The sequence below is a fragment of the Haliaeetus albicilla genome, chromosome 4, assembly GCF_947461875.1.
Source record: "Haliaeetus albicilla chromosome 4, bHalAlb1.1, whole genome shotgun sequence".
Classification (NCBI taxonomy): Eukaryota; Metazoa; Chordata; class Aves; order Accipitriformes; family Accipitridae; genus Haliaeetus; species Haliaeetus albicilla.
The window spans coordinates 50,716,064-50,742,375 of NC_091486.1; the positions used below are offsets into that span (position 1 = coordinate 50,716,064).

At 53.5% G+C, this 26,312-nt stretch overlaps 1 protein-coding gene across 4 annotated transcripts in view; it reads left to right on the forward strand.

The window, feature by feature from the left end:
- Positions 1-5,282: 5,282 nt before the first annotated feature.
- Positions 5,283-26,312, forward strand: part of AGRN (agrin) — a 126,057-nt gene continuing 105,027 nt past the window's right edge. For 3 of the 4 annotated variants that reach the window (XM_069782621.1, XM_069782622.1, XM_069782623.1), the window contains exons 1-2: positions 5,283-5,538; positions 13,566-13,827. In XM_069782621.1, coding sequence (XP_069638722.1) covers positions 5,320-5,538; positions 13,566-13,827 — 481 coding nt within the window. In that variant the 5' untranslated portion in view covers positions 5,283-5,319. The remainder of the gene's footprint in view (positions 5,539-13,565; positions 13,828-26,312) is intronic. The other variant, XM_069782625.1, reaches the window with a different exon arrangement.

Consider the following 26,312-nt stretch of genomic DNA (forward strand, 5'->3'; position numbering starts at 1 on the left):
ACTGAAAACACAGCGAGATGGCACCTGTATGCGTGTGCGTGCTCGGTGCTGATCCCCGGTCCCTCTCGCAGTGCTAAACCGAGCCCATCCTTGCAAGCCTGAAGCCTGCCCCTTGTACCGAGCCAGGGCACGGGCTCGCTGCTGGCTCAGAGGGAAAACTACCTGTCTGCTTGAGATGCCAGGACTGGTTCCAGCATGAGGGAAGAGCGCAGCCAGTGCCACGGCCAGCACGCCTCCTCCCCAGTCCTGCGTGCCGTTGCAGCCCGTGCCACCGAGTCCCGAGCCCCTCCTCTGCCTTGGGCAGAGACCCTCGAGTCTGGGGGCCCTGGAGACCCCAGGAGATCAGAGCACGGCTGCTCTGATCTACTGTACGTGGGCACAAAACCACCACGTCCTCGGTGCAACTGCAGCCCTGCACCTCATTGCCATCGTAAACCAGGGGGTGAGCATCGGATGCGTCCAGGCTGAATTCCTTGTAACCCGTTGTTATACCGCAGCACTTGTAATTCTCAGTGGTTTGGATTTTTATATGCTGTCTCCTGGAGCCGTGTGAATATGTGCAAATCTCAGCATACTTTCCCATTTTTAAAGCTGAAGGTTTAGGATCGTGCTGTTGAGAAAAGCTTGGATGCCAGTAGCTCTTGGGGCAAAACTGATGAACCCCAAAGACTAGCTCTGAATTTTTAATTCGATACTAAGGCTGCCAGCCTGATTTGGGGAGAAAGAGACTGACTTCTTGAATTCATCTCTTGACTCTTACCTAGAGCATGCAACAGATAGCCATTTGTTCCTCGCTCTCACCCCATAACTAAGGGGAAAAGGCTGTGCAGGTCGCTGTCGCACACCTATGCCACAGTCAGTGCCGGCCACTGATCCGAGTGGCTCGTGTCCCCCACGACGGCACAGGGACAGACTCCCCTCGCGATGCTGCAGTGCTCATCGCGGTCAAAGCGAAGCTGCCGGGGGCGGCTGCGGCACGAAACCCCTCTTGTACGGGTCCGCTGACAGGGCGCTGCACCCCGGTCCTCAGCCCTGCTCCCACTGAGATCTCATTAATAGATTTACTTATTTGAAAATCATTATCCAGGCAGACAGCCTCGTAGATGTAGGATCCCAGGGGCAACTTGTTAGCAGCTGCTCTGTAGCTACATCAAGAGATTTTCTGACAGTACACAAAAGCCATTTGACAATGTCAGAAACCACCGAGAGGGATTAACTTAAAAGAGAAAAGGCGAAAAAAGCCACATTAAAACACGTCTTGGAGCTTATCAGAGATGGAGAGCCTCAGAGCAGAAAAACCAGCCGGTGGGGCGTAGAGGCAACCGGTGAAGAAATCAGGGGCCAGCCCAAGCAGGAATGGGGACAGTTTCTCACCCCTGGGGAAATATTTCCGATTAACGTTGGGGCTCTGTTTTGCTTTGCCAGGGTATCGCGCAGGTCTTTTGCATTTGCTTTGAAAGCCAGGCCTAAAATCTTGCGGGTTTCTTGCTACGATGTGCGTGCCGTACCGGCGTGAATGAAGAGCTCTGCTCTCGCCCCTTGCTGTACTCAGAGGTGAGCAGACGGAGTTATTTACCCTGTGGTTACCGACGCCGTGGCTGCTGCGATTTTTGGCTACCTAACCTGATACACCTTAAAGGCTCTGCTCTCAGCAAACACCCAGCGCCTGCCCACAGACACCAGGGCCCCACCAAGGGAAGCAGCTGGAGAACGAAGGTATGACACTCGTGATAGCCTTGGCTGAGAGCTGTGATAACAAATATCTTGAAAGGGAAGTGCTTCGGGGTCAAACGGCAGAGAGATGCTGGCGTGAAACTGCTGAGTGCAGCAGGAGTGTCTGTACAGTCATTCTGAGGAGGCAATAACTCGCAATAAATGAGAGACCTTTACTGAGTTACTCAGCCCAACCTAAAAGCAGCTCATTTGCCTGTGCCATGAGTTGTTAAAATTGGAAAAATCTTCAAAGGACGTGAAAAAAAATTACAGTCCTGTCGAAAATGTGACAGCTGCTACCGCTGGAGGGAAAAGCCCTGATCAGGCAAAGCCTTACCCGGGCAGTTAACTTGAGATGCGTAAGAAATGCCGCGGACATCGCTGAAGCTTGCTGAGGGCTGGGAGTGACGCAGGTGCCTAAAGGTCAGCGCTGCCCAGCCGACCAGCGCTAGCGATGGTCTCGCAACACCGGAGGGTTTTACCAAACCACTGGCTGCTGTGATTACCCAATTGGAAGTATCACAGCCCTCCCCTCGCCTCCTCTCCTTCGACATTTTGGGCCCCTCCTGCAAGAGAATCTTGGAAATGCCACCCAAACACATGCAGAGGTGTCAGAAAGCGAACACTGCGTAGGTCCTTGCCAGTTTTCCAATATCTCTTGATTTTTCAGAGGCTAAGCGAGCTACTTGGTTTGCAAGCTTAGGGAAGTTTTTGCGAGCCCCGGGTTTACAATAGCTGTCTTTTAAAGAGCCTGGAGCAACCCCAGTGATTTACGTATTTTTGTCAGCTACGCAGTTTATTTATCTTGCACGCTGATTTGCCAAATAGTTCGTTCCAGTTTTCCCACAGTACCATCGGTTTCTTGGCCAGTTTCTCCTCCCGTCAGCATGAGGCTTCAGCACGGCGGTGGTGGAGCAGAGCGATACCAGGGGGGGAACGTGCCGCTTCCCAGCGCCCGTCGTCCCTAAAAGGGTGCTCGCAGGGACTGCGCTCCTTCGCTCGCCTCTCGGTGCTGTCCTTTGAAAAAGCCAACTGCCTTCTCCTTGTGAACTTTATTAAATCTGCCCGTGGAAAGGAGAGCCGAGATCCTGGGGGGCTTGCGTGGCACCTCCACTAGAAAGCCTACAAGGCTGAGTAAATCCACTCAAAGAACTGACCGTATAGGGGTAAATACATCAGAAAAAGCCTGTGAAATCCATTTTTCTCTTCGCAGCTTTGAAAGCAGATGGCGGGGTGGGGCTAGAAGGAGAGAACTAACGAACAGAAAATAGTACAAACACAGCGTAAATAATTCTTCCTCTCTCCTCTTTACAAAGTGTGGGAGCAGAATATTACAGCTGGTTTCTTCCACCTTGAACTGAGGTGGTTTCTGTGATTTACAGTTGAGCAGCGTTCGAGGAATACAATAAAAATTAATAATTAAAATAGCAAAAATAATCTGCCAGGCACTTAAATATTTTTAGCTGATTGCTTGAGTTTATAATAGCAGCAGTGTAATAATGGAGTCCTTTGTGCTAAACCTCCACTGTGTAACAGTGATGACTGCGGAGCCTGGACTCCGTGTTGCTCTTGGCTTTTGATGGAGTCTCCCCGCTGCAGCTGAACGCTGCCCCTTATCCAGAAACCACACATTTCGGTGAACTTTTTGGCCCAGGCGGAAAACCTGACATTGTGTATCTTGCTTTGGGTCCCTTTGCCCTGTGGCACCTTCTTCTCGGCGGGGGAGAGCGCAGGGACCCGTCCCTCCCTGGGCTTTTTATACGAGTGGTACCGCAGACAGGCAGGTTTCGAAGAGTGAAGCCAGGTTTCCTGCAGACCTGAGCATGCTGTGGGCCACTTTCTTCTGGAAATCATCTCTCTGAAGTCCTCACTGAGGTGATTAAATACTGCATGCTTGTGAATAGGCAGCCTTCCTTCGGTGCTGAACTGGGAACTTCGTTTTATGGGACAGAAATTGAAGCTTTGAGCAGAAGGGGACCTGGGAGAAGGTGCGGGGTTTACAAGAACAGCCCCAGCGTTGAGACCAAAGACGCTGTGGAAATGCCAAGCGCGTGGTTTAAGACAGAATATGTACAGCATGCCTTCCTTGTAAAACCCACAGCAGTCGTGATATCTCCAGACAGATTTATGCGATCTCTGGTATTTCGTCCTCTTCAGGGTAGAAAGTAGGCTTGGACAGCATTTTGAACACTCAGTAAGATTCATTTATTCCTACCTTGTAGTTTATTTCTGTTTATCTTCCAGGGGAGAGAAAAACGATTGGCACATACACGATTGCAGGGGCCGCAGAATAGCACAAAGAGCACTGCTGAAAACTTCGGAGGACGAACAGGATGGATGGTCATCTGCAGAGCCTTGCGCTGCGGGATGCTGCCGTGGATTGAAATACGGTCATCGGAGAAGGATGCAGGGCATGCCGCGGCCTCTACTGGCATCGTGGCATCGGCGTGATTAAACTTCACCTGGCGATCCGTAATTCACCCGCTTGGTCCCGGGTCGCAAACATGACTTGTTTAGGGCCGTCAAGTAAAACAGCCTTGTAAAATGCCTCTGGGGGATGGCTAATTTATGGAGGGGAGAAACAATATCCCTCCCCTGGTGCCACTTAACTTTTCATTTTATATTTGCAGTAATTGCACATGACAGCTGGAAAAATTACCGTCCGGTCCCTGGAGAAAGCCGGGGCAGCAGGTCACGGTGCTCCAGGGGCAGACCCAGGCCGTTCCACGGGTGGGTGGCTTGGCCGTGCGTGGGACGAGGTGTGGGAGGTGGAAGCCCTTAGGGCCATCTCCCCCCCCCAGAAGTAAGCGGACGGTGATGGACCAGGCGTGGGTGACTCGGGCCGGAGTCCTCGTGGGAGCCCTGCTGCCCTTGCCTCAGTTTCCCCATATGGAAGACAGGAGCAGCCCTGGCTTGGCGATGCCAAGAATGAACTGGGGGCTACAGGGAGGGAAGCGGGGGGACCCCGACAGCCCTGAGCATCCCCGCGGGTGCGGGATCCGGGGTGGGCGACCCCGGGCCAGGGCTGGGAGGGGGGGTGGAAGGAAAAAACTGCCGGGGGGGGTGGACGGCGAGCCGGCTGCGGCTCGGCAGCGGTCCCTACACCTTTAAAAGTCTCCTCACGTTGGCGCACTGATTATCCATTAACCTGATGCGAGCTCCCTTTCCTGGGGGTGGCGTCCGCGGCAGCTCTGCAATCAGAGCCGGCAGCAGGGCTGGCTGGCTGCCTTCCTCCCTCCCTCCTCCTCTTTCCCCTATCCCCCCCTCCTTCTCCCTCCTTATCAGCAATTCAGATTGCATGCAAATCTGCGGGCTTTCTTACAGGGGCAAAGCAGAGGACCGAGCGCTTCTCGGGGGAGAGCTATCTCCTCCTCCTCCTCCTCCTCTTGGGATTTTCTTCCTTCTCCCCTCCCCTGCTCTCCCCTCCCCTTCCCTCCCTCCCTCTCTTTCTTTCCTCCTTTTCACCTCCTCGAACAAAAGTAGCCCTTCTCTCTCCGCCAGCCCTGCCTTACCGAGCGGAGCCGCTTTGTCTCCCCCGCACCCGTCGGGGTTTTTTACCCGGGGGGTTAAAAACGAACCGGACCGGGTGGCCGCGGCCGGCGGGCCATGGAAGGGGGTGCCCGGCTTCTCTGGGCGCTGTTCCTGGGATTAGGTTTGGGATTAGGTTTGGGAAGGGGTAGTCCTACCGGTAATGGGGGTGGGGGGGGGGTGTCTTGCCCCGAAAGGGAGCTGGAGCGGCGGGAGGAAGAAGCCAACGTGGTGCTCACGGGCACGGTGGAGGAGATCATGAATGTGGACCCCGTGCACCATACCTATTCCTGCAAGGTAATTTTTATTTTTTTTTCTGGGGGGTAGGGGTGCCGGGGGGAGGGTGTGGAGAAACTTTCGGCCCCGACCAGGCGCTTTTTTTCGGGCGGGCGCATGTGGTTTTTATTGTACGCGCTGGAGCTTTGGTGTGTAATTATGTATTTTTAGACTGCGGAGGCTCTCCCCGCTAGAGCTCCCGCAGCTGTGTGGAGGGGAAATCTCTCAAGGTTGCTTTTTATGGGCATTTCTCTCCTTGCCGTGATGCGGAGCTGAGTCCCAACTTTCTCTCTGGCGGGGTTTAGGCTGCCGGGGAAGGTGTTGGGAGCCGCTTGCCGGCTCTACGCCTCGCTCCCCGTGTACTTCGGCAGCATCTTGAGTTGTTCTAGCTCGAGCTATTGTTTAACTACGAATCTGGCCTCTGGCTATGTTTTTTCTTTTTTTTTTTTTTTTTTTTTTTCCGCCCCCCTAAGCTGAGAGACGGTAAAGTACCCAGCAACCTGAAATACCATCCGCCTGGTTGTCAGAAAACGTGCTGTACGGCTTAACCCTTCCCGGGGCAGGAATCTCACTTGCGAGGACATGCTGCTACATCGCCCTTTTCCTCTTCTCTCCCCATCCCTTTTTCTGCCCATCCTTCAAAAGTACTGCGGTTCCTGCCTGTGGTTAGTGCTAAAGCAGGGCCTGGGGTGATGCACGGCAGCGCGTTGGTGGGAGAGGTCTGTCGGTGCAGGGGAAGGTTAACTTCATACCATGGCGTTGCCTTCTCTTCTGGAGCATCTCTCAACCCAGTAAACTAGTTGAACAGCTTCCTTCTGTCCAGCTGGCGCCCCGCCGCTTCACGCTCGCTCCCGCTGCTCTGCCCCTTGCCATACCGCGCGGTACAATCTGTACCCAGCTCTCGTAAATTAGATCACAGACCCTCCAGGCTTAGCGCAGAGACCGTATGTTTGCAAAGTGTCTGGCACATCCTGGGTGCTACGTAGAAAACTAATAAGCTGCCGCCAGCAGCCGGTGTCCTGCGGCAGCTTGGGGCACATATGGCTGAATGGATGTGGGCCACCTGACGCTGGGGCAAGGTGGTCCAGGGAGGCTAGTGATGAGGCAGAGATGCTTGTCTAAGAAACGGGTCTCTTTTCTTCCCCCCCCCCGCCGCAGACGTGCGGCAAGGTGTCTGGCTAGCGTAAAATCCAGGCTTCGTCTTGCTGCATCAGAGCAAGGCTCTGGGCCAGGAAAACCGTTTTGCCTCTGCTCCTGTGATGGTAAAACTGCTTGCTCAGCAGCTCTGCCTTTGAAAGGGTGCAAGCAAGTCCAAGTAAGAGCAGCTAGGGAGCGATGGGGGGGGGGAACCTGGGCTGCCAGCGGTGGCTTTATTTGAAACGCGGTTTGTACTGCTCAGCTGGGGAACAGAGGCTCTCGCCCACCTTTCCCTGAGCCATCCCAAGCAATGCTGTGGAAAAGGCTTGTGCTACTTACTCTGGAGTTAACGGTGGGATTTTGCTTCTGCCGATGACTAGTGTCGTAACGGCAACCAAAGGCCAGAACCAGCCCCCAAGATCCCTTTGCAGTCCTGGAGTCCTGTAAAAGAAAGCGAAAGGAGAAAAACCTTCTCTCCTACCTTGGATGGAAGCGCCCATCTCATCTCGTTGTGGCAGCGCTGCTGGCTATCCCAGTCGTGCTGTGACTTCTAGCAATTTTCTTGTAACAGTGGCTCTTCAGTCCCTTTACCTACATATCGGTCTTTTCTATGTAATTTTTAATGGTATGCTCATAGTGCGTTTGCAGGGGAAAAAAGCTTTGAAATGGGGCTTGGGGTGTCTTAAGGACCTGAAAGCAGATAAATATCTCCTAACTGTGACTTAGCAGGGCGTAACTCTCATGACTTGTAAACATGTAGCTTTGCAGCAGCTGTTGGCCTGTTTCGCTCTTAAGATCTCTCAAAGTATTGAAACTGCTGTGGATTCTGCTGATGCTGGGTTGCAGGGTTAGACATACTTGCATTTTGTTTCTTGGGGTTTTTTTTGGTTGGGTTTTTTTTTTTTAATTTTATTTTTTATTTTTACCAAGTACCTAGATTCCAAAAGGGCAGTTTGGGCATTAAACCTGACCGCTGGCTCCTAGTGCCCCGTGGAGCCGGAGCAAGCCAAGATGCAGAAGGGATCTTGCTGGTTAGCTGGTGAGAAAACACGTGTCCGCTTCCTCACTGTCATACTCTGGTAACTGTTCCTTAGGCCCTGCGGTTACCTCCAAATACCACAGTTATCTCTTGTCAGGCTCTTCTTTATCTGAAGAGGAAAGGCAAGGGCCAAGTGTGTGGTAGGAGTTCCCTAGAGCCCACACCCAAAATAGTGAGTGTTATTGGTGCTGGGTGGTCTGCGAGGGAGCAGGCATGTGAATATCTGCGAGTGCTGCATTAGTGTATTGTTCTTCCCAGTTAAACTCTAAACCCTCCCAGCTGAAGCCTTTGATGGATGAAGATAAGCACATTACAACTCAGAAGAAATGTGAAGTTAATGTTAGATAAACACCCTTAAATAGCTACCAGCCATTCATTTGCTACTAGAGATGAATAATAAGGAAGAACAGGCTGAGAGCGCTCCCAAAATTGACTCCGAAACTGGCTGTTGTGCCGCTTTACCGAGGGATTTGACATGGGAACCGGCGTGCTGGGCTTGCTCCCGACTGCAGCCCTGGGCTTGTCCCAAGCTTGCGGTGCTGCCGTTCGTCCTATTTACAGCCTGCGTGTTGGCATTGTCCCTTCCTGCTTTTGAGTCCTCTGATGTGCCTTATTCTCGGCTGCCCTGATATTTATGATAGACAGCTCCTATTTATAGGACTAACACAGGTCCTATATGCGCTATAGGAAGCGTCGAAAAGGATGTGGATCCTGTTCCGAACAATAGAGCCCGTATTTTGGGGGGGGAACGGCAGCGTGTTCTCCAGCCGGGGTTGGATGTGGAAGTTGCTGGGGAAGGGGGGTTCGGAGCTCTGCTAGCCCCTCGGAAAAGGGCAGCTGGCTTCTGCCAGGGAAGGGCACAGAGAGTGACAAGCAAGGGGAGAGGGACGATGTGCAGTCAGGAGGGAAGGGGTTTGGCAGAGCTGATGCTCGCCCGTACCCTTCGTCTTTAAGAACCGCCGTAATCTAGCGGTGACCCTTTTTACTTCTGTCCAGAGCAACAGCTCTCTTCCTGAGGAGACTGCACTCTAACTTGTCATCTTTCTGTACAAGACCGAGGCTGGCGTTTCTCAAAGCATCTTCCTGGCAGGAATTCGCTAGCACCGCACTGTCTGTACGGGCGGCCCCATTCCCTACTGTGGGATGGACCCCCGTGGCATATTGGAAAATCCTTTCACTTACTGGTTTTGTACTGCACTTAAAATACACCCTTGCAAGGATCTGCTTAAATAAAGTTTTCACTGTTCTTACTCTGCCTCCCTGTAGCTGCCAGGAGTCTTGTAAAACAGCCTTAATCCAGTGTTTTATGTGCTCGCTGGCAAGAGTGAGTCTGCTAGAACCTCTCGGAGCTAGATTCCAGCCCATTTCTTCCTCTCTCTCCCCTTTTCTTCCCCAGTCCTTGATGTAGCTGGTGAGTCAGCAGTGACAAAGTGTAATTGTGTGTGATGATGAATGGGATGCCCTACAGGTAATTGCTTGGTCTTTGGTGCCTTCGTGTCCATTCATTATAGAGGATAAGGGTGGGGAGAAAGCTGGTGGACTCTGATGTTGCTGGCGAATGCTGTGGCCTGGCTCTGAGGTGTATGACTAGAACAGCCATGCTAATTAACTCAAATTACCATCTGCTTCAGAAGAGGGGGGAGGCTTTTGCCTTTCTCCACCCCTTAGACCTAGCTGTGAAAATGCCCTGACTGGCACCTTTCAGCAAAAGCCTCAGGCTGTGCTCTCTGCCTGCCTGGCATATTTTATTTTATTTATTATTTCCCCCCCCCCCTTTTGTCTCCTTTGCGTTCCTGGGTTTTTGCCCCGGTTGCTTGTGCACCTCGCCTCCTCTCCTCGCAGCGAGCGCCTGCCCTGCGGGCTGCAGGCTGCTGCCGAAGGAAGAGGAGGTGGAGCTGGTGGGGCTGCGGGAAGGTGTCTTAACTTGACTGTGGGGAGAAAGAAGCCCAACCACAGGGAGTTTGGGCTGCTGCAAAGTGCTGGAGGAACAGCTGGTCCCGGGTGGGGAAGCAGGAGGTTTGCTTTAGCACAGGCTTGAGCTAAAGCTGTGCAAGCTGTGCTCCTTAGCACCCCGTCTCCTCGGCTCACCGGAGGTGCCGCGTTCGTTCGCAGGTGGCCCCGAGACTGGCTCTTTGAAGGGGGAGTCTCTCCTCTGGTACCACCTGCCCGTGGTGGAGCAGATGTCTGCCTCGGGACCGGGATTCCTGCGAGATCAGAGGGGAGGAAAGCTGCCTGTCACAGCTACCCTTCTTTGCCATCTGAAGCTCCCTCTGTTTGCTGGGTGACTGCCATCTCTCAAGAAAAAAAAAACCAAAAAAAGCTCAGGCTGACGGGGCCGCGTACAACCGAGCAGTCGGCTTTTCGAGCAGGCTGCTTTGTGGGCTGAAACGGGCTGCGTTTGCTCTCTCGGCCCCTCTTCTTGCCCCTGCCCAGCGGCTTGGACTTGGACTGTATGGAGAGGGATGGTAGCCTGCGTCTAAGTTATCGCTTGTCCTTTGGTTGCTGCGGCATTGCTTAGCGCTGGCCCAAGGGGAGCTGACTCCCTTCATGCTGGAAGACAAATGAGTGTGAGAGCACGTGGGTACGATGTTTCTCGCTAACCTCTCCGTGTCCGGGAGCAGCTAAGGCATGTGCGGCTTCCAAAGAGGAGCTGTCACAGCGGTGTTTATACTTGGGATGGTTTTTGATCTCGGGTATGCAGGAGAACCGGGCTCACCTCGGTAATATACGGTGGCTGCTGTTTGGATCGCAGGACCTGCTGGGCTGGGTGGGAGCCGAGACCCATCAAGTCCAGAGTCCTCCTCTAAGGCGGGCAAATATTACACCTTAAGGAGAAGGTGCGACAAGTAGGAGGATCTGCGACTAAAATGCACTCCTAAACTTTGTTCTTAACCTTCAGCTGCACCTGTAGAGTACATGTGACACTAAATTCATTCCCTTTTTCTGCTTGACAGGTGACTTTTGTGCTGAGCAGGAGGGTGTATCACCCCAGCCCGCTCGCTCCTGTGGCGGTGGGAATGGCCCAGTTCCCTTGCCCCAGCAACTGGAGCTGCCCACTCCTAGTCGTGGCAGGGACAGCCCGTGGGAGTTCGGCTCAAGATCGATGTGGGCCTTGAAGCATCTTGATCAGGACTGAGACAGTGCTGAGCTCACACCCCTGAAATTCTGGAGTTAGGGCTTCAAAAAATCACAAGATTGATTAAAGGTCATGAGACTTGCATTCCCCCTAGCCCCTAACGTGTTTTTACCCTCTCGTTTGAGCTTGGCAGTGTCAGATCTTTGTGTGTGTCTTCTGTAGTCACTGAGTAATGGGATGGAGGTATTTGGCAAAGAGTAAGCGTCTCTGGATGGTCTCGAGGAAGCCCGGAGGGGAACACAACGCACTTGAAGCGCCGTGCATGGAAGAGGCCAGTGAGCTGCAGGTGCAGATAACTATAAAAACGGTTCATTCTAGAGCGGGGTAATGTCTGCTCTGTGCTTTCCTCCTCAACCGTCACAAGTCCCCGCACCCCAACCCCTACGTCAAGCATAGAAGCTGTAGTGCAAACAACCGACTGCCTCGCTGCCGCCTCTGGTGTCCCCCAAGGGTGGGAGAGACCTGTCTGCCCACATGCGTGTGAGCATCCTTTCTCTGCCCCTTGTGTTCCCTTCGGAATTGCACTCTTAAAGTACATATGTTTCGGAGTGGGGATCGAGAGCCCCCTTATCTCCGAGCCGCCACCTCCCTGGCTGCTTTGGTGCTTGGCACGGTGTGCTGAAGTGCTCTTTGGGCAGTGGAGGTAGCTGGAGAAAGAATGCAGGTGACTGGGCACTCTGGCTGTGGTAGGAGGGCAGATGCTGGCAGAAAGCATAATGAAGCATGCTCTGAGCATGCCAGCCCGGGGATGCCTGTGGTCACGGTAATATCCATGTACTACAGCAGCCACCCTTGCTCGAGAGCCGCCCTTGCTCCAAGCTGAAACCTCAGGCAGCTCTCTGATGAGCTGTTCCTATTACACGCAACTCGCCGACTCTGCTCTCTGTCATGTTTCCCCTGCAACAGAATTGCAGCAGCAAGCAGGAGGATTTCTGACCCGTCACGAGTGGATGGGGACACGTCTCTGGTGACCTGTGTGCACTAAAGATTCATTTTAGGGCTGCTTCCTCCCATGTGGGTGTTTCTTTTGAGCAGTTTGCCGCAGAGAGTGTGGCACTGGAGAGAGGCTGGCTTGCAGTTGTGTGCAGATTTTGCCATTTCTGGGCAGGGGGATGAGCCAGCAGTGAGGTCCAGGGAGACTCTTCTAGAACCGCTGGCAGCGGGAGGGGGAGAGCGGGACAAACTCTTGTGGCCAGGACTTATTTTTCTTCCTGAAGTTTGGATGAGTAAAGGGAAATGGGCTCCTCCTACCAAATCCTCTGTGTATTTTAGCAAATCCAGTCCGCTAAGGCAAAGGTTTTCTTTAGTTGTTTGTAGGAACATAAGTTGCCTTTGGCATTTCTACGTGGAATGAGATCTATGGTATCTGGTCTGCCTTTTGTCTTCCCAAGGTACTGGTGCCTTGTCAGAGCTGGAGGACTCTCTTCTTTCATTCACCCAACCCACCTTGCTCCTCCTGCCCCTGTTTTTAAGGCTCCTGTGTCACTGTTCAGAGCCTCCCCCATGGATGGATGGTGCTTTCTTTAGCTGTGCAGCCTTCCCCGGTTGGGGGTTTCCAGCTATTTAATGTTCCCCTTCAAAGCTTTTTTTTTCCTTATTCAGAAGTGTTTTCTTCTCCCTTGATACATTTCACCACTGAGATTTTGCTGCGAGTCAGGATGTCTCTGGGAGAACTGTACCAGCTGGAGTCTGTCACCTTGAAGGATGCTGCCTGGGAGTAGAAGCGGGGGTTCCTTTGGGAAACTCTTGAGCAGCCTTCCTGGTCTGAGTTGAGATGTGCCGCAGGGGCTGCGGGGGTCTGCTCACCCCTTCTCCCACCCCATCTCTGCCCCTGCCTGACTGCTTGTCCTCCGCTGTCCCGTGGGAGCCCCCACCTTGCCGGACCTGGGCTCTCCTGCACCATGCGGGAGGCTGGTCTCTGGCTGGCAGTGGTGCCTGCTGGTGGCCCTCAAGTTTTTGCTGAGAAGCTACAGCTTATCTGGAGCCGTTATTCTTGCCTGAAGAAAGGAAAGGGGCATGGTTACCCTCCACCAGCCCCGGGATCCTTTGTGCCGGGGGCTTGCTGGGTGTTTGCGCTTGAGATGGGGAAGGCGAGCCCTCCCCGGGGTTGGTGAGGAGAGGAGAAGAAGAAGAGGGTGGTTTCAGTTCTTGTGTCCCTGCAGGCAGAGTGGGCCTCCGGAGAGGGGAGTCAGGGTGGTTCGTGGCACGGTTTGGTGCCGGGCAGCTCTTTCTCAGGCTTTTTTGGCAGCCCGCTTGGCTTCGGCTGGGCTTGGAGTTTGCTACCAAGGGAGGAGAGCCGGGAAGGGAAGGCAAATCCTGGCTCTCTGCACCAAGGGCGATGCGTCCCACGCGAAGAGAAGATGGGTGCAGGGGGACGAGGTATCTCCGTCCCTTGCTGGAGAGCCGGCGTGGCTGAGGGGCCCCTTGCAACACAAGCCCTGTCCCCCTTTGCTCCCCACAGGCTGTGTGGGGAAGGGGCCAGGAGTGCCGAGTACCTGGGCTGGAGAGTTGGGTGCAGCTTCGGCAGAAAGAGCAGTACGTGCTTTAGTCTTCGTTGCCCACGTATTTTGTGCTTTTAGAAGGACGGCTAATGAAATTAGCTCTGCTGGAAAGCTTTGCCAGCCCGAACCACTCCTGTGCATCTTGTGACAATGTGATAAAAATTAACCGGGCCAGAAGGTGCCAGTTGTCTGCGGCTGTGAAACTTCTCACCGCTCTTTCTCCCTCTCGTTCCAGGTGAGAGTCTGGCGTTACCTGAAAGGCAAAGACATCGTCACTCACGAGATTCTCTTGGATGGTGGGAACAAGGTGGTTATCGGTGGCTTCGGGGACCCGTTAATCTGCGACAACCAAGTCTCGACTGGGGACACGCGGATTTTCTTCGTCAACCCTGCCCCGCAGTACATGTGGCCGGCACACCGCAACGAGCTGATGCTGAACTCCAGCCTCATGCGGATAACGCTGCGTAACCTGGAGGAGGTGGAGCACTGCGTGGAAGGTGAGGCTGGAAGCGTGGGTGCCTGGCTTTTTCCTGGGGTGCTTTGGGCGAGCAGGTGCAGCAGCGGCCGAGCCCTGGCTCTGTTGGCCACCTTGTCCTCTTAGCTTGTAAATGATCGATTGGCAAATGATCTCGCTGGGGAGGAGGGGGATCAATCCTGCTGTTCGACATGGGTCTAGGGTAGAGTCATACCGCTCTGTGGACTCACTTGTCATGGGGACAGTGCCTGACGTTGACCTCGTTGTCAGAGGCAGTGCTTGCAACCAAGGTACAGCCAAGCAAAGTTATTTTATGTTATTTTTGCTCCAGATTTGATGCAGGTTCTCGGTCCTCTCTGCAATGAGTCTGATGTGGTTGGGAGCATCCCCAGTGCAAGTCCTGTCCTAACACAAGTGTGTGGCAGGCACTGATCAGGGAACTTCTGCTCCTCACACCTGAGTTAGATTCTCCTGTCGGTTTAGAACTAATAAGTTAATGGGTTAATCTTGCTGGGAAGGCCTGTCCTTTGTGGTAGTCACCCCTAGCTTCCTCGCTTGCTAAGTCAGCCTTGTGGACTCCTTCAGGGATCTGAGAAGCCAGCCGAGTTCTGCTTGGGGCTAAAGGTATAACTAGGTCAGAACCAAGCCGAGCAGCTAAGTGATTTTGGGGGGCATGAGGTGTGCTTCTGTATTGCTCTGGTGAAGCCCTGTATCCCTTGCACGTTAATCTCTCTGGAGCGTTTGTGTCTGCTCCCAAAAGAGCTGAGATGAGGTGGGTTGTAATGTTGTGCAGTGCTCATGGAGTACACGTGCACCACGTTGACGCTCAGCACAGGGACCGTGGGCTGACTTGTAGCTTGGGAAAACGTGAGGACGGCTGACGTGCCCGTGCCAAAGAGGGTGGCTGAGTTACTAGTGCTGCTGTGGGTGTAACAACAAAGCTGTTGGGAAGAGCTGGTGGTGGGGGAGACAGCCCATATGTGCTCTTTGATAGGGTCTTGGACCTCCAGGTGTGGAGCTCTGCTCTCCGTAGAGGCACATCTGGAGAGAATTGATCTTTCCTCTACTTGCTGCCCAACCACCTTGAAAACCTACCTCTGTAATAACCCATTTGCTGGCTTCTTTCTTCCCCCTTTATGCTTGTTCTCTATTCCAGCAAGAGTTCTGAGCTCATGGGGGAATGTGGTGCCCCAAAAGCCCTTTGCTGGGGTCTGAGTATGTCCTGAGAGCAGATGAGTAAACAAGGGAAGGAATGCAGGAATTCTGCACAGACAACAAATAAACATGCAGATTGGCTCCCTCCTCCCCTTGGATGTGCAGAGGAGAGGCCATAACCCCTTTTTCCAGCTGTGAATGCTGACAGAGGTAAATGACCGAACTCAGGCTGGGAGAGAGCTAATTCAGCGAAGTGGCTCACAAGAGGCACCCGTCTCAAGTGGGTTTTGTAAGCGGGAGGGATGCTGGACGTTTTCTACGCGTATGTGTATTCCATATTGCACTTGAAAGGTATCAGTCCTGCTCCTTCTTTGCACCTAGTGGAGAGGGAGGCAGGAGAAAGAAGTGCGTGTGTGGTTGTTTTTGTTAAACCTGCGCAAACATTTGGAAGAATTCCATCTTCACTAGTTTGCTGTGTTCTTTGGGACATTCATTTTGCAAGCGCTGGATGTGAGCTGGGGTGGCTGAGCTAGGTGGTTCCCGTTTGTGGTGAAGGATGTTGTCCCTTAAGGCCCCTGGGAGCTGATGAGAAATCTAGTTTTCCTCCTAATACTATAGATTCAGTGGAGAATTGGGACCCGTTCCTGCTTTCGCCTTCAGTGGGGGAAGATTCAAAATTGCCTTGCGTTGGTGTAATGCTCGTTACAGCTCCCGGTGTGTTGGGGCTGGCTGTGTTTGAGCTCGGCTGGGACCTGCTGCAATTGGGGACGCATCCTAGCCATGGAAAGCTTTTCTTGCAGAGGGCTGGGGTGGTGACGGGACTGTTGTTCCCGGTGTGCTATACCCTGCAGCTGTACGGTGTCCTGGTCCCAGGAGGGGAGAGGTGTGGGGTGCCTGCGTGCACCAAGCTCTAGGTGGACGTCTCTGTAAGCACGTCCTCTGCTGCAGTACCACAGGAAGGATTTGCTTGGTGTTTCTCCCATGCCATTGTGCAAGGGAGTTGAAGGTGCCAAAACTGGGCATGTCTAAACCCTCTCTCTCTCTCCCGTGTGATTAAATCGCAGGTCCATGCAGTTATAGGTAGGTTTATCTTTCCTCGCTGCTACATTAACCTTTCCTGATGCCAGGTAGCAGATGATGCCTTTTGGGACTCCCCTCTTCCCTGAAGATCATTTGCTGCATAGCTTCCTTCCTTTAACTCATTAGTCCCCTCTTCCCAAAGGCTCACCGGGATGCTGTTGGCGTGCAGAGATAGGGTCAGCCTGCACGGCTGGCGGCTCAGGCTGGTGTGGGGAGAGTGGGGACTGGAGAGGGCTGGAAAACAGCCTGCAGACAACTAGCCGTGTGTGGTGGACCTGATTTCTCCAAACTGATGGACACCTGTCCAGACCGCGTTGCTGAGAAATGACAAAAATGAGGCAACCTGGAGTTACTAGTGTCTCGGGTAGGTCAAAAAGTGTTGCTCAGGGGAGATGCAGTGATTCTTATTTTGGTATCTGGCTGAAGTAGTAGCTCTTTCACTCTCCTTGATAAACCCACCTTTCTTGTCATATCCAGTGGACTTGCTTTTCTTCTTCCCGCGTCTTGGAAGCCTGGTTGTTGTGCGAGTATCCTATATGCTGGGTGCTAGCAGGTTTGCTGTAGAGAGGATGGAACAAACTGACTCCCCAAACCTTGGTTTCCCTTGAGCCCTACCTAAAGCTCAGGCCCCTCCTGAGGTCTGTGGAAGTCCCTTTCAGCTCGCCCAGTGCAGCTGCCCTGCTGGCTTCTTGGGAGGCCGTGCAAAACCAGCCATGAGAACCTGCTCTTGCCACCCTGGGAACTGTTTCTGAGCTCTGAGTCTGAGAATTTAGCTCCAGGACTTGTTTCCCATCAGCTCCCCACAGGAGGGTTCAAAGCAAAGCTGCCCAGAACACTGCTCTTTGCTGCACTTTGAGTTTAAAAACAAACTTTTGAGTGCTTTTGCAGAAAGAATTGGAAGAATGGTGGCAGCCGAGTGGAAAAACACGAATGTTTTGAGTATCTTCATCTCCTGTCGCTCCAGCTTGGAAAATTCCTAGACATCAAAATCTTTCCTGTCTAAGAGGGGAGTTCAAACCAGGGCATCTCTGTGAAACAGCTCAGGTTAGAGTAAAACCAGTGTGTTTTGATTACACTTAATTGTAATAGAAATGCTTTGACCGGCTGTAGTCAAAATGCAAGACTTCAGCTAAGCTCTGCAAACTGGCTCAGCGCTGAGGGTGCCCAGAGGGAAGTTTTTTGGTGCTAAACGGCAGAGGAGCAGCTCTGGGGCTTGCGCAGGAGACTGGGACGCAGGCTTGGACTGGGTCCCTGGGCAAAGGAAGATATTTGCTCTGGTGCCTCTGTGGGGGAATGCACGGAAAGGGAGCCGGCCCCAAGCAGCACGCAAGGAATGGATTTCTTCTTGTTCTTCAAGACATCTGGATGAGGCTTCCCGGGGAAAGAATTAGCCTGATAAGCCCTGGCGTCGCTGTATTTGTGCCTTGAACGCTGGTGCTGCAGGAGGAGGGCTGGAGTCAGGTGTTGGAGCTTCCCAAGGCACAGCACCAGCAGGCTCTGTGCTAGGTGCAGTGCTTTCCTCTCCTTGCTCTCCCCTGACCAAGGCCATCGAGCACGGTCTTCTGGAGTTCAACAGCTGACTAATCCCCAGGAGATCTTTCCTCTGTGCGTGTCTCGTATTTCACTTTGATCGGCACTGCGCTTGAAGAAAATCAAGATTTTTTTTGTGTATGGTGTGGGAGGGGCTGTGTGTTGGCTGCATACTGAGCTGTCTGGGTGGAAGGAAGTTCAGACTAAACCTTTGTTAGGGCCTTGGTTAATGAGAACCCACAGCTCCTCTTAAATAGTGCCTTGCTTGTGGCATGATTTGCATTAATGCTGGTGCAACTGCCCCAGCCAAGACTGCTTTGCTAGCTTTGGAGATGTGCGTGGACTTTGAACCTGCTGGGAAAAGCCACGTACGTTGGCTTTACGAGCACGGTGCATAGTGAAACTCGGAGGCGTTGGCTACGGTAAACACACGGCGCTGTAACGGAAGGTCCTGCTGGTGGCTCGAGACCCTCGTCCCAGAGCAGTACGTCCAACACGTGTTCAAGAAGCCCTTGCTCTGCGCTTTAACTAGTGCGGCGTCACTTTAGCTTCTCAGGTGACCTGGAAAATAGGGCCCATGAACCAAGCGGGGGGGTTGTTAAGCCTTTTGGTGAGGATGGATCTGCCTGCCTTGGGGGTAGTATACGGGCGATGCTCCTGACGGGAATTATTCCAGCACCGAGAGCAAGGCTGAGGACTGACCCTCTATGTGCGCATACAGCAGCCGTCCCAAACCCTTTCTGGACTACCCGCTGGTTTCCCAGGCTGCTGAGAGCGGTCGTGGTTAGTGCTGCGCTTGTGCTTCCATAGCACGAGGTAACTTCTCTGCTGCTTCTTCCAGCCCTGGTGCGGCTGTGGGCTTGGGGCTGCTCCCTCTGGGTAGGCAGGGATGGTCGGTCACCTTTGGGTGCTGCGTGTTACCCAGCCTCGGAACTGGAGGGGGCCAATGTGGTGTCTCGGGGTGCTGCTGTGAGGATAGTGTGCCGGCCTTTGAAACTCTGTTCCGTATAGATGCCCATAATAAAGCTAGCTGCTTTGGCTGGTGTTCAACATGCAGTGTGCTGCAGATGCTCCATATGTTTAAAAATGGCACTTAGCTCCTATTGAAATTCTGATTCTAGCCAGAACTCTCCTCTGACTTTTCATCTCTGTGAAAACCCTCTTAATTACTCCCATGAAGGAATTGCATCCAGTCCTGAAGCTTTAGTTCTCCCATGTCTACTCGGGAGCGGGACTGCTTTGAAAGCACCTCCCTTTAAGTTACACTGTCCATTCCGTTTTGTCTTCTGCCTGTTCACTTTTATTCTGTCCTCTCTTTCTTTTTAGGTTTCTGCCTCCGTAGAACTGAGACGTTTTGTTCTTGTAAACCAGCCCATGCAAAATTTTCTTTTCAGGCTCCTTACAGAGACTGTAAGGCATGCACAGTAGGCTCCTCTCAGCAAGGAAATTGCTGGCATGGGTTTGTGTAAGGTGATTTGGGCTGCAGTCACTTCCCATGCTCTGGTCTCTCTGCAGCCCTTCCCCACTCCTGCAACTATTTCTTTTTAATCCATCCCTGGCATTTCATTGTGCTTCAGAACAGGCGAGGGAGGGGGCTGGAAGAGGGTTAGTGTGTGGGTTTCTTCTTCAAGAAGGTTTTTCTTTCCTTCCCTCCTCTTCTTGGCTCTGCTTCGAATGGAAGATAATGAGAACAGCATCAACACCTCCGTCTCGGGAGGGTGAGCGAGTTAGCCAGCAGCTGTAAAATGTAGTAAACCGAGAGGAGAGAATCCACCACTGAACGCTCCTGGGGCCCCTTCTTGGCTCCTCATCCACGGGCTGGGGTAGCACGGGCACAGCAGGCAGCTCAGCTAGCTGCCGGGGCTGGAGGAGGCTTCTTCTCGGGGCTGCCGTGTCAGAGACTGGCACTGGGGAGAGCAGGGGCTTACTGGTGGGTGATGGTGCAGAAGCCAGCCTGCCCCTGGACCGGCTGGACCAGCGGTTGCGGGAGATGCTCTCGCCGCTATCGTGGGGGGCCCCGTGCGTGGGCCAAGCGTGAAGGGTCTGTTTCCTCCCTCCCTTGCGTGGTAGTAATGCAAAACATCCCAGGGGTTTATGGCGGTAGCTAAGAGAGTCGATTTGTTTAGCAAATTCCTATGGAATTTTAATCTGGTGTGGGAGGCTACTGGTCTGGGAAGGCTCCTTTGGCCCCGCTTCCCGCTCTGGCACATCCTGCTGCATTTCTCGGTGGGATCGGCTCTAGGGCTTGTTGGTCAGCAGCACAGATGCCGGATCTCTCGGCAGTGCCGGCTGTGCAGTTATGACAAGTGCTGGGCCCTGGCCATGTGCTCTTGGGTCTGCTTTTCCTTTGTTTGCTCCGCTAATAACTTGGAGGGGGATTGTGGCTTGCTGTCTGCTGCGCTACGGAGGGGAGCTGGTGCTGCGGGCTCTGGCAGGCTCTGTGTCTCCTTCTGCGGTGTGTTTTCCCGTCGAACGGCGAGGTACCGATGGGTGCTGATCCGGGGCTGGTACATCATCTCCTGACCGGTGGGAATGCCCAGGGAAGCAGTGTTCTCCCAATTTCATCCTTTTCGTACGGCCGTGGGGTAGAAGAGAAGGGTGGAGAAGGGATGCGGGAGTGGGAAAGGTAGTCTGAGTTCCCGTAGGGGACCAGTCTGAAACGTTTCCACATCCCACTTCTCAGTCCCTGCAGGCTCCTTTTGGTGCTTCCCGCTGCAGGATGCTTGCGCAGCATCAGCCCTGCTCAGGGGACTTGACACGAGGTGTGTGCAGGGGATTGCTGCAGGGAGCTCCTCCGTGGGCATGTGTAAGCCTTTGGTGGTGGTGCTGGGGAGAAGAAATCCTGCTGCGGGGGCGGCAGGGAGTGGGTGCGAGTGGAGTGACGCTTCCTACTGGCAGGCATCGCCGTTCCTGTTGACAAGGCTGGCTCCGAATTTCTCCCCTCTGAGTATCTCCTAAACTGAATGCCTGCAGATTTGGGGCTCTGGCATCTCCTTCGGTCTCTTTGCATCCCCTGGCGTTGCAGAACTGGTTTTTGGACTCCTTGATAACCTGTCGCAAGGCAGGACTCTGTCTCGTTGCCTTTCCCTGACACCCTCTGCCCCTATCCTGCAGCCACCCTGTCAAATGGGGACCTGCGTCCCTCCCTCCCTCCTCCAGCTTGGATGAGAGGTCGGGAGCCTGTACTACACCTGGGCACACGCTGCTTTTGCTGACGTGCTGGAGGTCAGCCCTGCTGATGCCGCAGGCTGCGGGGCCAGGCTTTGCAGGCAGCCTTGCTGTGTGAGCCTTTACACGCTGACCGTTTTTTGGTCACGGTGTCACTTTAACAAAAGATGTTGCTGTGCTGTGGCTGCTTCTGTCCAGACCTTCCCTGTCACTTGTTTCCCTGTCTGCTCCGTATCTCTTTGCACGGCACCAGACATGGGAAGGAGTGGTCAGCCCTGTCACGCTGTACGTACTGGAAGTGTAAATTAAATATACAGGCATGGCTGCTTGCAGAATGCAGCCAGACAGTCACATGTATGAATTTAGATTGTTTTTAATGCTGTAACCAATTTACAGCTGCCTAAGACTGAGTGGCCCTTCCTTTCTGGCAGGGGCAGAATTCGACTCTCCGTTTCTCTCTGCTGCAAATCGCCCGCTCCTGCTGCTCCAGGTGGGCAAAGCTCTCCCTTCGGTACACCCAAACTTTGTGCCGCTCGTCTCAAACTCTCTCTAGCCGAGAGCTGGGGCGCATGGGTCAGCCTGGGTATCCACAGAAGCTGGCCCAGCAGAAGGGACGCGAGGGAAATGGCTCAGTACTCAACTGGTTTCCAAACGAAGCCCGGGAGATGGGTCCTGCTGGTGAGGAGGACAGAGCTGACCTGCCCCAGCCTTCGGGCTGTCCGGAGCTGTGGTGGGGTAATGGGCAGCACTGGGCAGGTCAGCCGTCGCCCGTGAGCATCTGCCTGTCAGAGCTGCCAGGCGCCTGCTGGAACTGCCAGCACCCGTCCGGGCTTGTTCCCTGCTAATCCTTACAGGGGAGCGGGACTTCAGTCTGTTTATATTACTGAACGCTGCAAAGGTCCTGCATTCCTTCGGGATGACTTCCAGGAGCAGGAGAGCTCTTTGATGTGCTGCGTGGCCAGGCTGGGGATAGAGCGGCCAGTGCCCCGGGACTGGATGGGTAGCCTCCGGTCCCCGATGGGCTGTGGATTGGAAGAGGTAAACGGTGCTCTGCAAGCTGCTGCCTCCTTACAAAAGCCATTCTAGCAGTGTCTTTCTTTTTTCCGTGAAAAGCTGCTGCTCTTCCCGCGTTTTCGGCTCCCTGGAATCATTTTCTTTGATTAGCAAAGGAAATGGGACTCTAGTGCTTTCAATAATTCATACCCAATTTGGCTAATTTCAGGCTGGCTGCAGCACAGACTACTAAGCAAGTAAGAATGTGCAAAGTTTCAAACTACTCTTTCTTATTTGCTTCTAATTTTTACTCCCCTGGCTCCTCCGGTGTCCAGCGGCCGCGTCGGTCTCCGTTAATCTTCCTACTCAACGATGGCAAGCTGAACGGCGCGGCCGGGTGCGCGCAGCGGTACAGCCTGGGCTCTGTCCCCAGTCCTGCCTCAAGCCCCCTTGAATTGCTCGTCTTCCGAAGCTTGTACTCTCCCACCCAGTGTCTCGCCCGCTTTCTCTTGTTGCTTTGCTGCTTTCTGAACGACCTCTATCACCATTGCAGCCTGAGCAATACCGCCGTGTGAGCTCTTGTGCCTTGGCCAGATCCCAGCCCTATTAATTCCCCTTGCCTCCTTAGGTCTGTATTGCAGCTTCACCTGAAAGCCGAATTTCTCCGCTCGGTAAACGTGCTGCCTGTTTGCGTTGCCTTGCGCTGCCACGCAGCTGCTTTGTCCCATTCCAGAGGCAATGCCAGGCAGCGGAGATCTTGTGGATCACGCAGAAACCTGCTGGTAAAAGGTCTTTTGCAACGCGAACGGCTGTAAGGGTGTCTGTTACCTCTGTCTTTAAGCGCCTGGCAGAGTAGGAACCGCGGCTGGTGTTTGCCCGGCGTGCTGCAGAAAGGAGTCTGCGTGTGTCATTCTTAGAGTAACTAGGCAGTGGTTTTTCTCCTCAAGCTGAGGCCACGTGGATTTAGCTGGATTTCTTGGTCTTAGTGGATTTCTGCCCTGAAAGAGGACCGGCACTGCTACTTGCTGTTTATAGGCTAGAGATGCTCTTTCACAGCTGGGCTTTGCTTGTAGCCTCTCTCTGCAGCTCGCTTATTCCATTATCTCATCTTGAGCTGCCTTTTTGGGAGAAGTAAAGCAGGTTAAAATGGCTCTGCTGCCCCTCTCCAGATTCAGGAGCCAAACCTTAACATCTTCCGTGACTGACTGCCTCTTCCTATCCTTTTTTTTTCCCCTGCATAGTAGTGAAGTTGGAAGAGAGCTGTGCACTCCCAGAGGATGTTGTGTCATCTTGATGGGCTGTAAGTGCATCTTCTGTCTAATATTAGACCACTGTGCTCTCTCAGTCTTGCAGGGATGCTAATTAGCTTAAATGAACCGGAGGACTGGCTGTGCCTCAGCATCTTTGATTTGTGGGTGATACTCAATTAAAACAAGGGGAACAGAAAAAGGCTGAGGGAGCTTTTGCTGATCTCGGGACTTCTAAGTGCATTGCCTATCTCTGGGTATTTAGTCCTCAGCTCTGTGTTTCAGGTGAGCAGGGCCAGACCAGGTGGAGACCAGCTCGCAACTCTCTTCAGACACGTAGGAGTGCTTTGGGTTGGAATCGGTCTCGTCCAAACCGCTGCTCCTGGGGAGAGAGCGAAGTGCGGAGGCTCAGAATTGGTTGGAGAACAGTGTGAAGCAGTTATCTTTCTTTTAAGGGCTTTAAAGCAATTTGCCCATGTTAACAAGCTGTTTGACTCCCCTAGGCGCTGCCTGCCTTTCTGCCGACTGAGACAGGTATGGCAAGTAAGCAGCGATACGGTCCCAGTTTGCAGAGCAAGTCTCTGACCAAGCAGGGAATGGGACCCAGGAGTCCTTACTCGGTGGGCTGCTCACCGCTGCCAGCAGAAGGGGAAAGCTCAGGACAACTGAGATAACCCACCTGCATCTCCAATCTGAACGGCTGGGGCACACACTTGACGCTGCAGCCAGAATACCGGAGCTTTACGGATAGATAGCCAGGCTGTTGGCACATAAAACGGGAGGAGAGCTGATGACGGGAGATTTCCCTCGAGGGGCTGTTGAGGATCCTCGTCGCTGTGGACTTTTTCCCTATTACTTGTGGATTCCCTGGGACTCTCCCCGCTATGGCACTCCCCTGGATGCACTGGCAATGGCGATGTACTTTGAGTTTCTTTCTGCCGGCTTTTCCTTCGGCCTTCCAGGCTGCTTATTAGCCTGTTCCTGACTCCATCTACAGCACCAGGGAGTATGGGGCTGCTGCGAGCACCGCACGCTGGTCATACGTGCATGGTGCTGAGGTGGTCTGCCAAACACGCTCTTGGACATTATACCTCGGCTTGTTCTTTTCTCTGCCTGGGTAAAATCCTAGCATCCCTGCTGGTCCGGAGGAGTAAGCAAATAGAAGAGGCATTGAAACTGGACTTCCTCAGCTCTTTAGCTAAGGCGAGCGTGGCTAGAGCTAGTCCCTGCCTTCCTTCTAGCATAAATGCCACCAATGCAATTTATCCATTCCTCGGAAATATAGCTGCAGACTGGAAGGACGGCTCATGCTGCAGAACCCAAAGGCCAGGAGGGATGCTCAGAGTTTATTTCTAACCACTTGCCGCTGTTGCGCGCGTGCCGTGTGGTGTTGAACTAAAGCCCCCATCCGAGGCTAAATTCATGTTCTGAAAACTAGTCTTTAAACGACTTCCCAGCCCCTCGTGCTGCGGCAATGTTTGTTGCAGGTGGAGGATCGCAGCCAAAGCCTTTAACCTGGCCGGGTGCATGTTAACTCCTACTGGAACAGAAACTGCCGGGTGCTCAGCTTTGGTAACCAAAGGGTTGAGTAAGTTGTAGCCTTCCAGCACTTGCAGTAGTTCTGAACCCCTAAACTGCAGAAGAGAAGTTGCCGGAGGGCGGAGGGGGAGAAAAATCAACTAATACATCGCTTGCCAACTCTATTTCAGCTGCCAAATTGTGATTGTCTTGGCTCTGAAGCTGTTCTCCTTGGCCAAGAAGCACCGTATCTCGTTCTGTTTCTGGGAAAAAAAACAATGCTCTGGGGCCTTAGGTCAGTTCAGGCTTTCAAGTACTTCTGTAAAATCAAGGAATAACTGTATTACAAAGGAAGCATCAGCCCCAAAGTGGTGGCGAGGGTCTAAAAGTGATATGGATGAATCCTCTGACTGCATAAGGCAAGCTGGATTCTGGCTTCCCACCCCAGACAGGACAGCCCTAAACAAACTTTCCTGCTTTGCATGGCCCAGGAAGCAGCTGGCAGCGATGGGCATGGACACAGAAAATCGAATTGGCCAGTTGGAGCTGTAAGCTGTGTTTCCAGCTCTGTGCGTTCTCGGTGAACGTGGTGAGATTCCTTGTTCCTGCGGAAGGCAAAAATCATCTGAGCTTGGGAAGGAAGGAGAGAAAAAGAAGTTAGAGCGTGTTCTGGGGTCTGTGCCTCAGTACCTGGGGCTCCCTTCATCAGTACCGTGGGCTGGCTCCTCCGTCGCCTTTTCAGCAGTGCCGAGACCCCTGTTCCCAGCGCCTGCAGTGGTACCTGCAGGGCTCTGCCATGGGGGTCTGTAACTGCCCCCCCCGAGGGTCAGGGCAGGCTGGGGCTCACCCTGGTCTCATCCCTCGGGCAACGATTCCCGTGGGGACCAGCGGAGGCTGAGCGAGAAACCTCCGGGGAGGGAGCGAAGTGCCTGTGCGAGGTGTGCGTCTCGGAACAGAGAGCAGAGGCAGATGGTGGTCAGGGATGGTTTTGGATTCCTTCCTAGGGTTTCTCTGTCCTGGAGGCCATTTATTTCCTTGTTCCTCCATGCAGCCAGCCCGGGAGAGACGTACTTCCCCGGGCTTGGTTGGGTGCTGCCTGCCAGCAGTACCAACCCTTCGCCTTGCACCTTTCTGCCGATAAACCCTAATCCGCTCTTGCGCTAACGGGCAGTGGCCAGGCGGGCAGCCAGGGACGGCATTCCAGTCATAGCTCAGCCAGGTAGGCTGGCAGGAGAAGTCGTGCTTGGCTGGATCTGCGGAGCGAGGTGTAGGAGGAGCAGCCTGCCCGCAGGGAAGGGGTGGTGTGGGGAGCAGGGTGTTCCCAGTAGTGCTGGGGCGATGGCCCAGCAGCAGTGGGTGGCACTGGCCGCCCAGGGGTGCAAGAAAGGGGAGGCATCCTTCCTTGGCACGGCTGGGGTGGTCTCTTGTTGCTGACTGTCTCCTCTCTGGGTCCCTGCTCCTGTGGCATTAAGCAGTGCAGCCGCCTTTCTCTTGGTGGCTGTCCTGGTAGAAGAGGACATAACTGATTTTTTTTTTTTTTTTTTTTTTTTTTTTTTAGATGCTATTATGCCATCGCTGGGGAAAACCCAGCGCCTGGCATTATGCAGCAGACCAGAAAGGTCCTTGCTTTGAATTCGGGATGGATCCTGTCCTGGTAGAAGAGGACATAACTGATTATTATTTTTTTTTTTAGATGCTGTTATGCCATCGCTGGGGAAAACCCAGCACCTGGCATTATGCAGCAGACCAGAAAGGTCCTTGCTTTGAATTAGGGATGGATCCTGTAACTCCTGGATGGCTGCATTTGAAACAGACC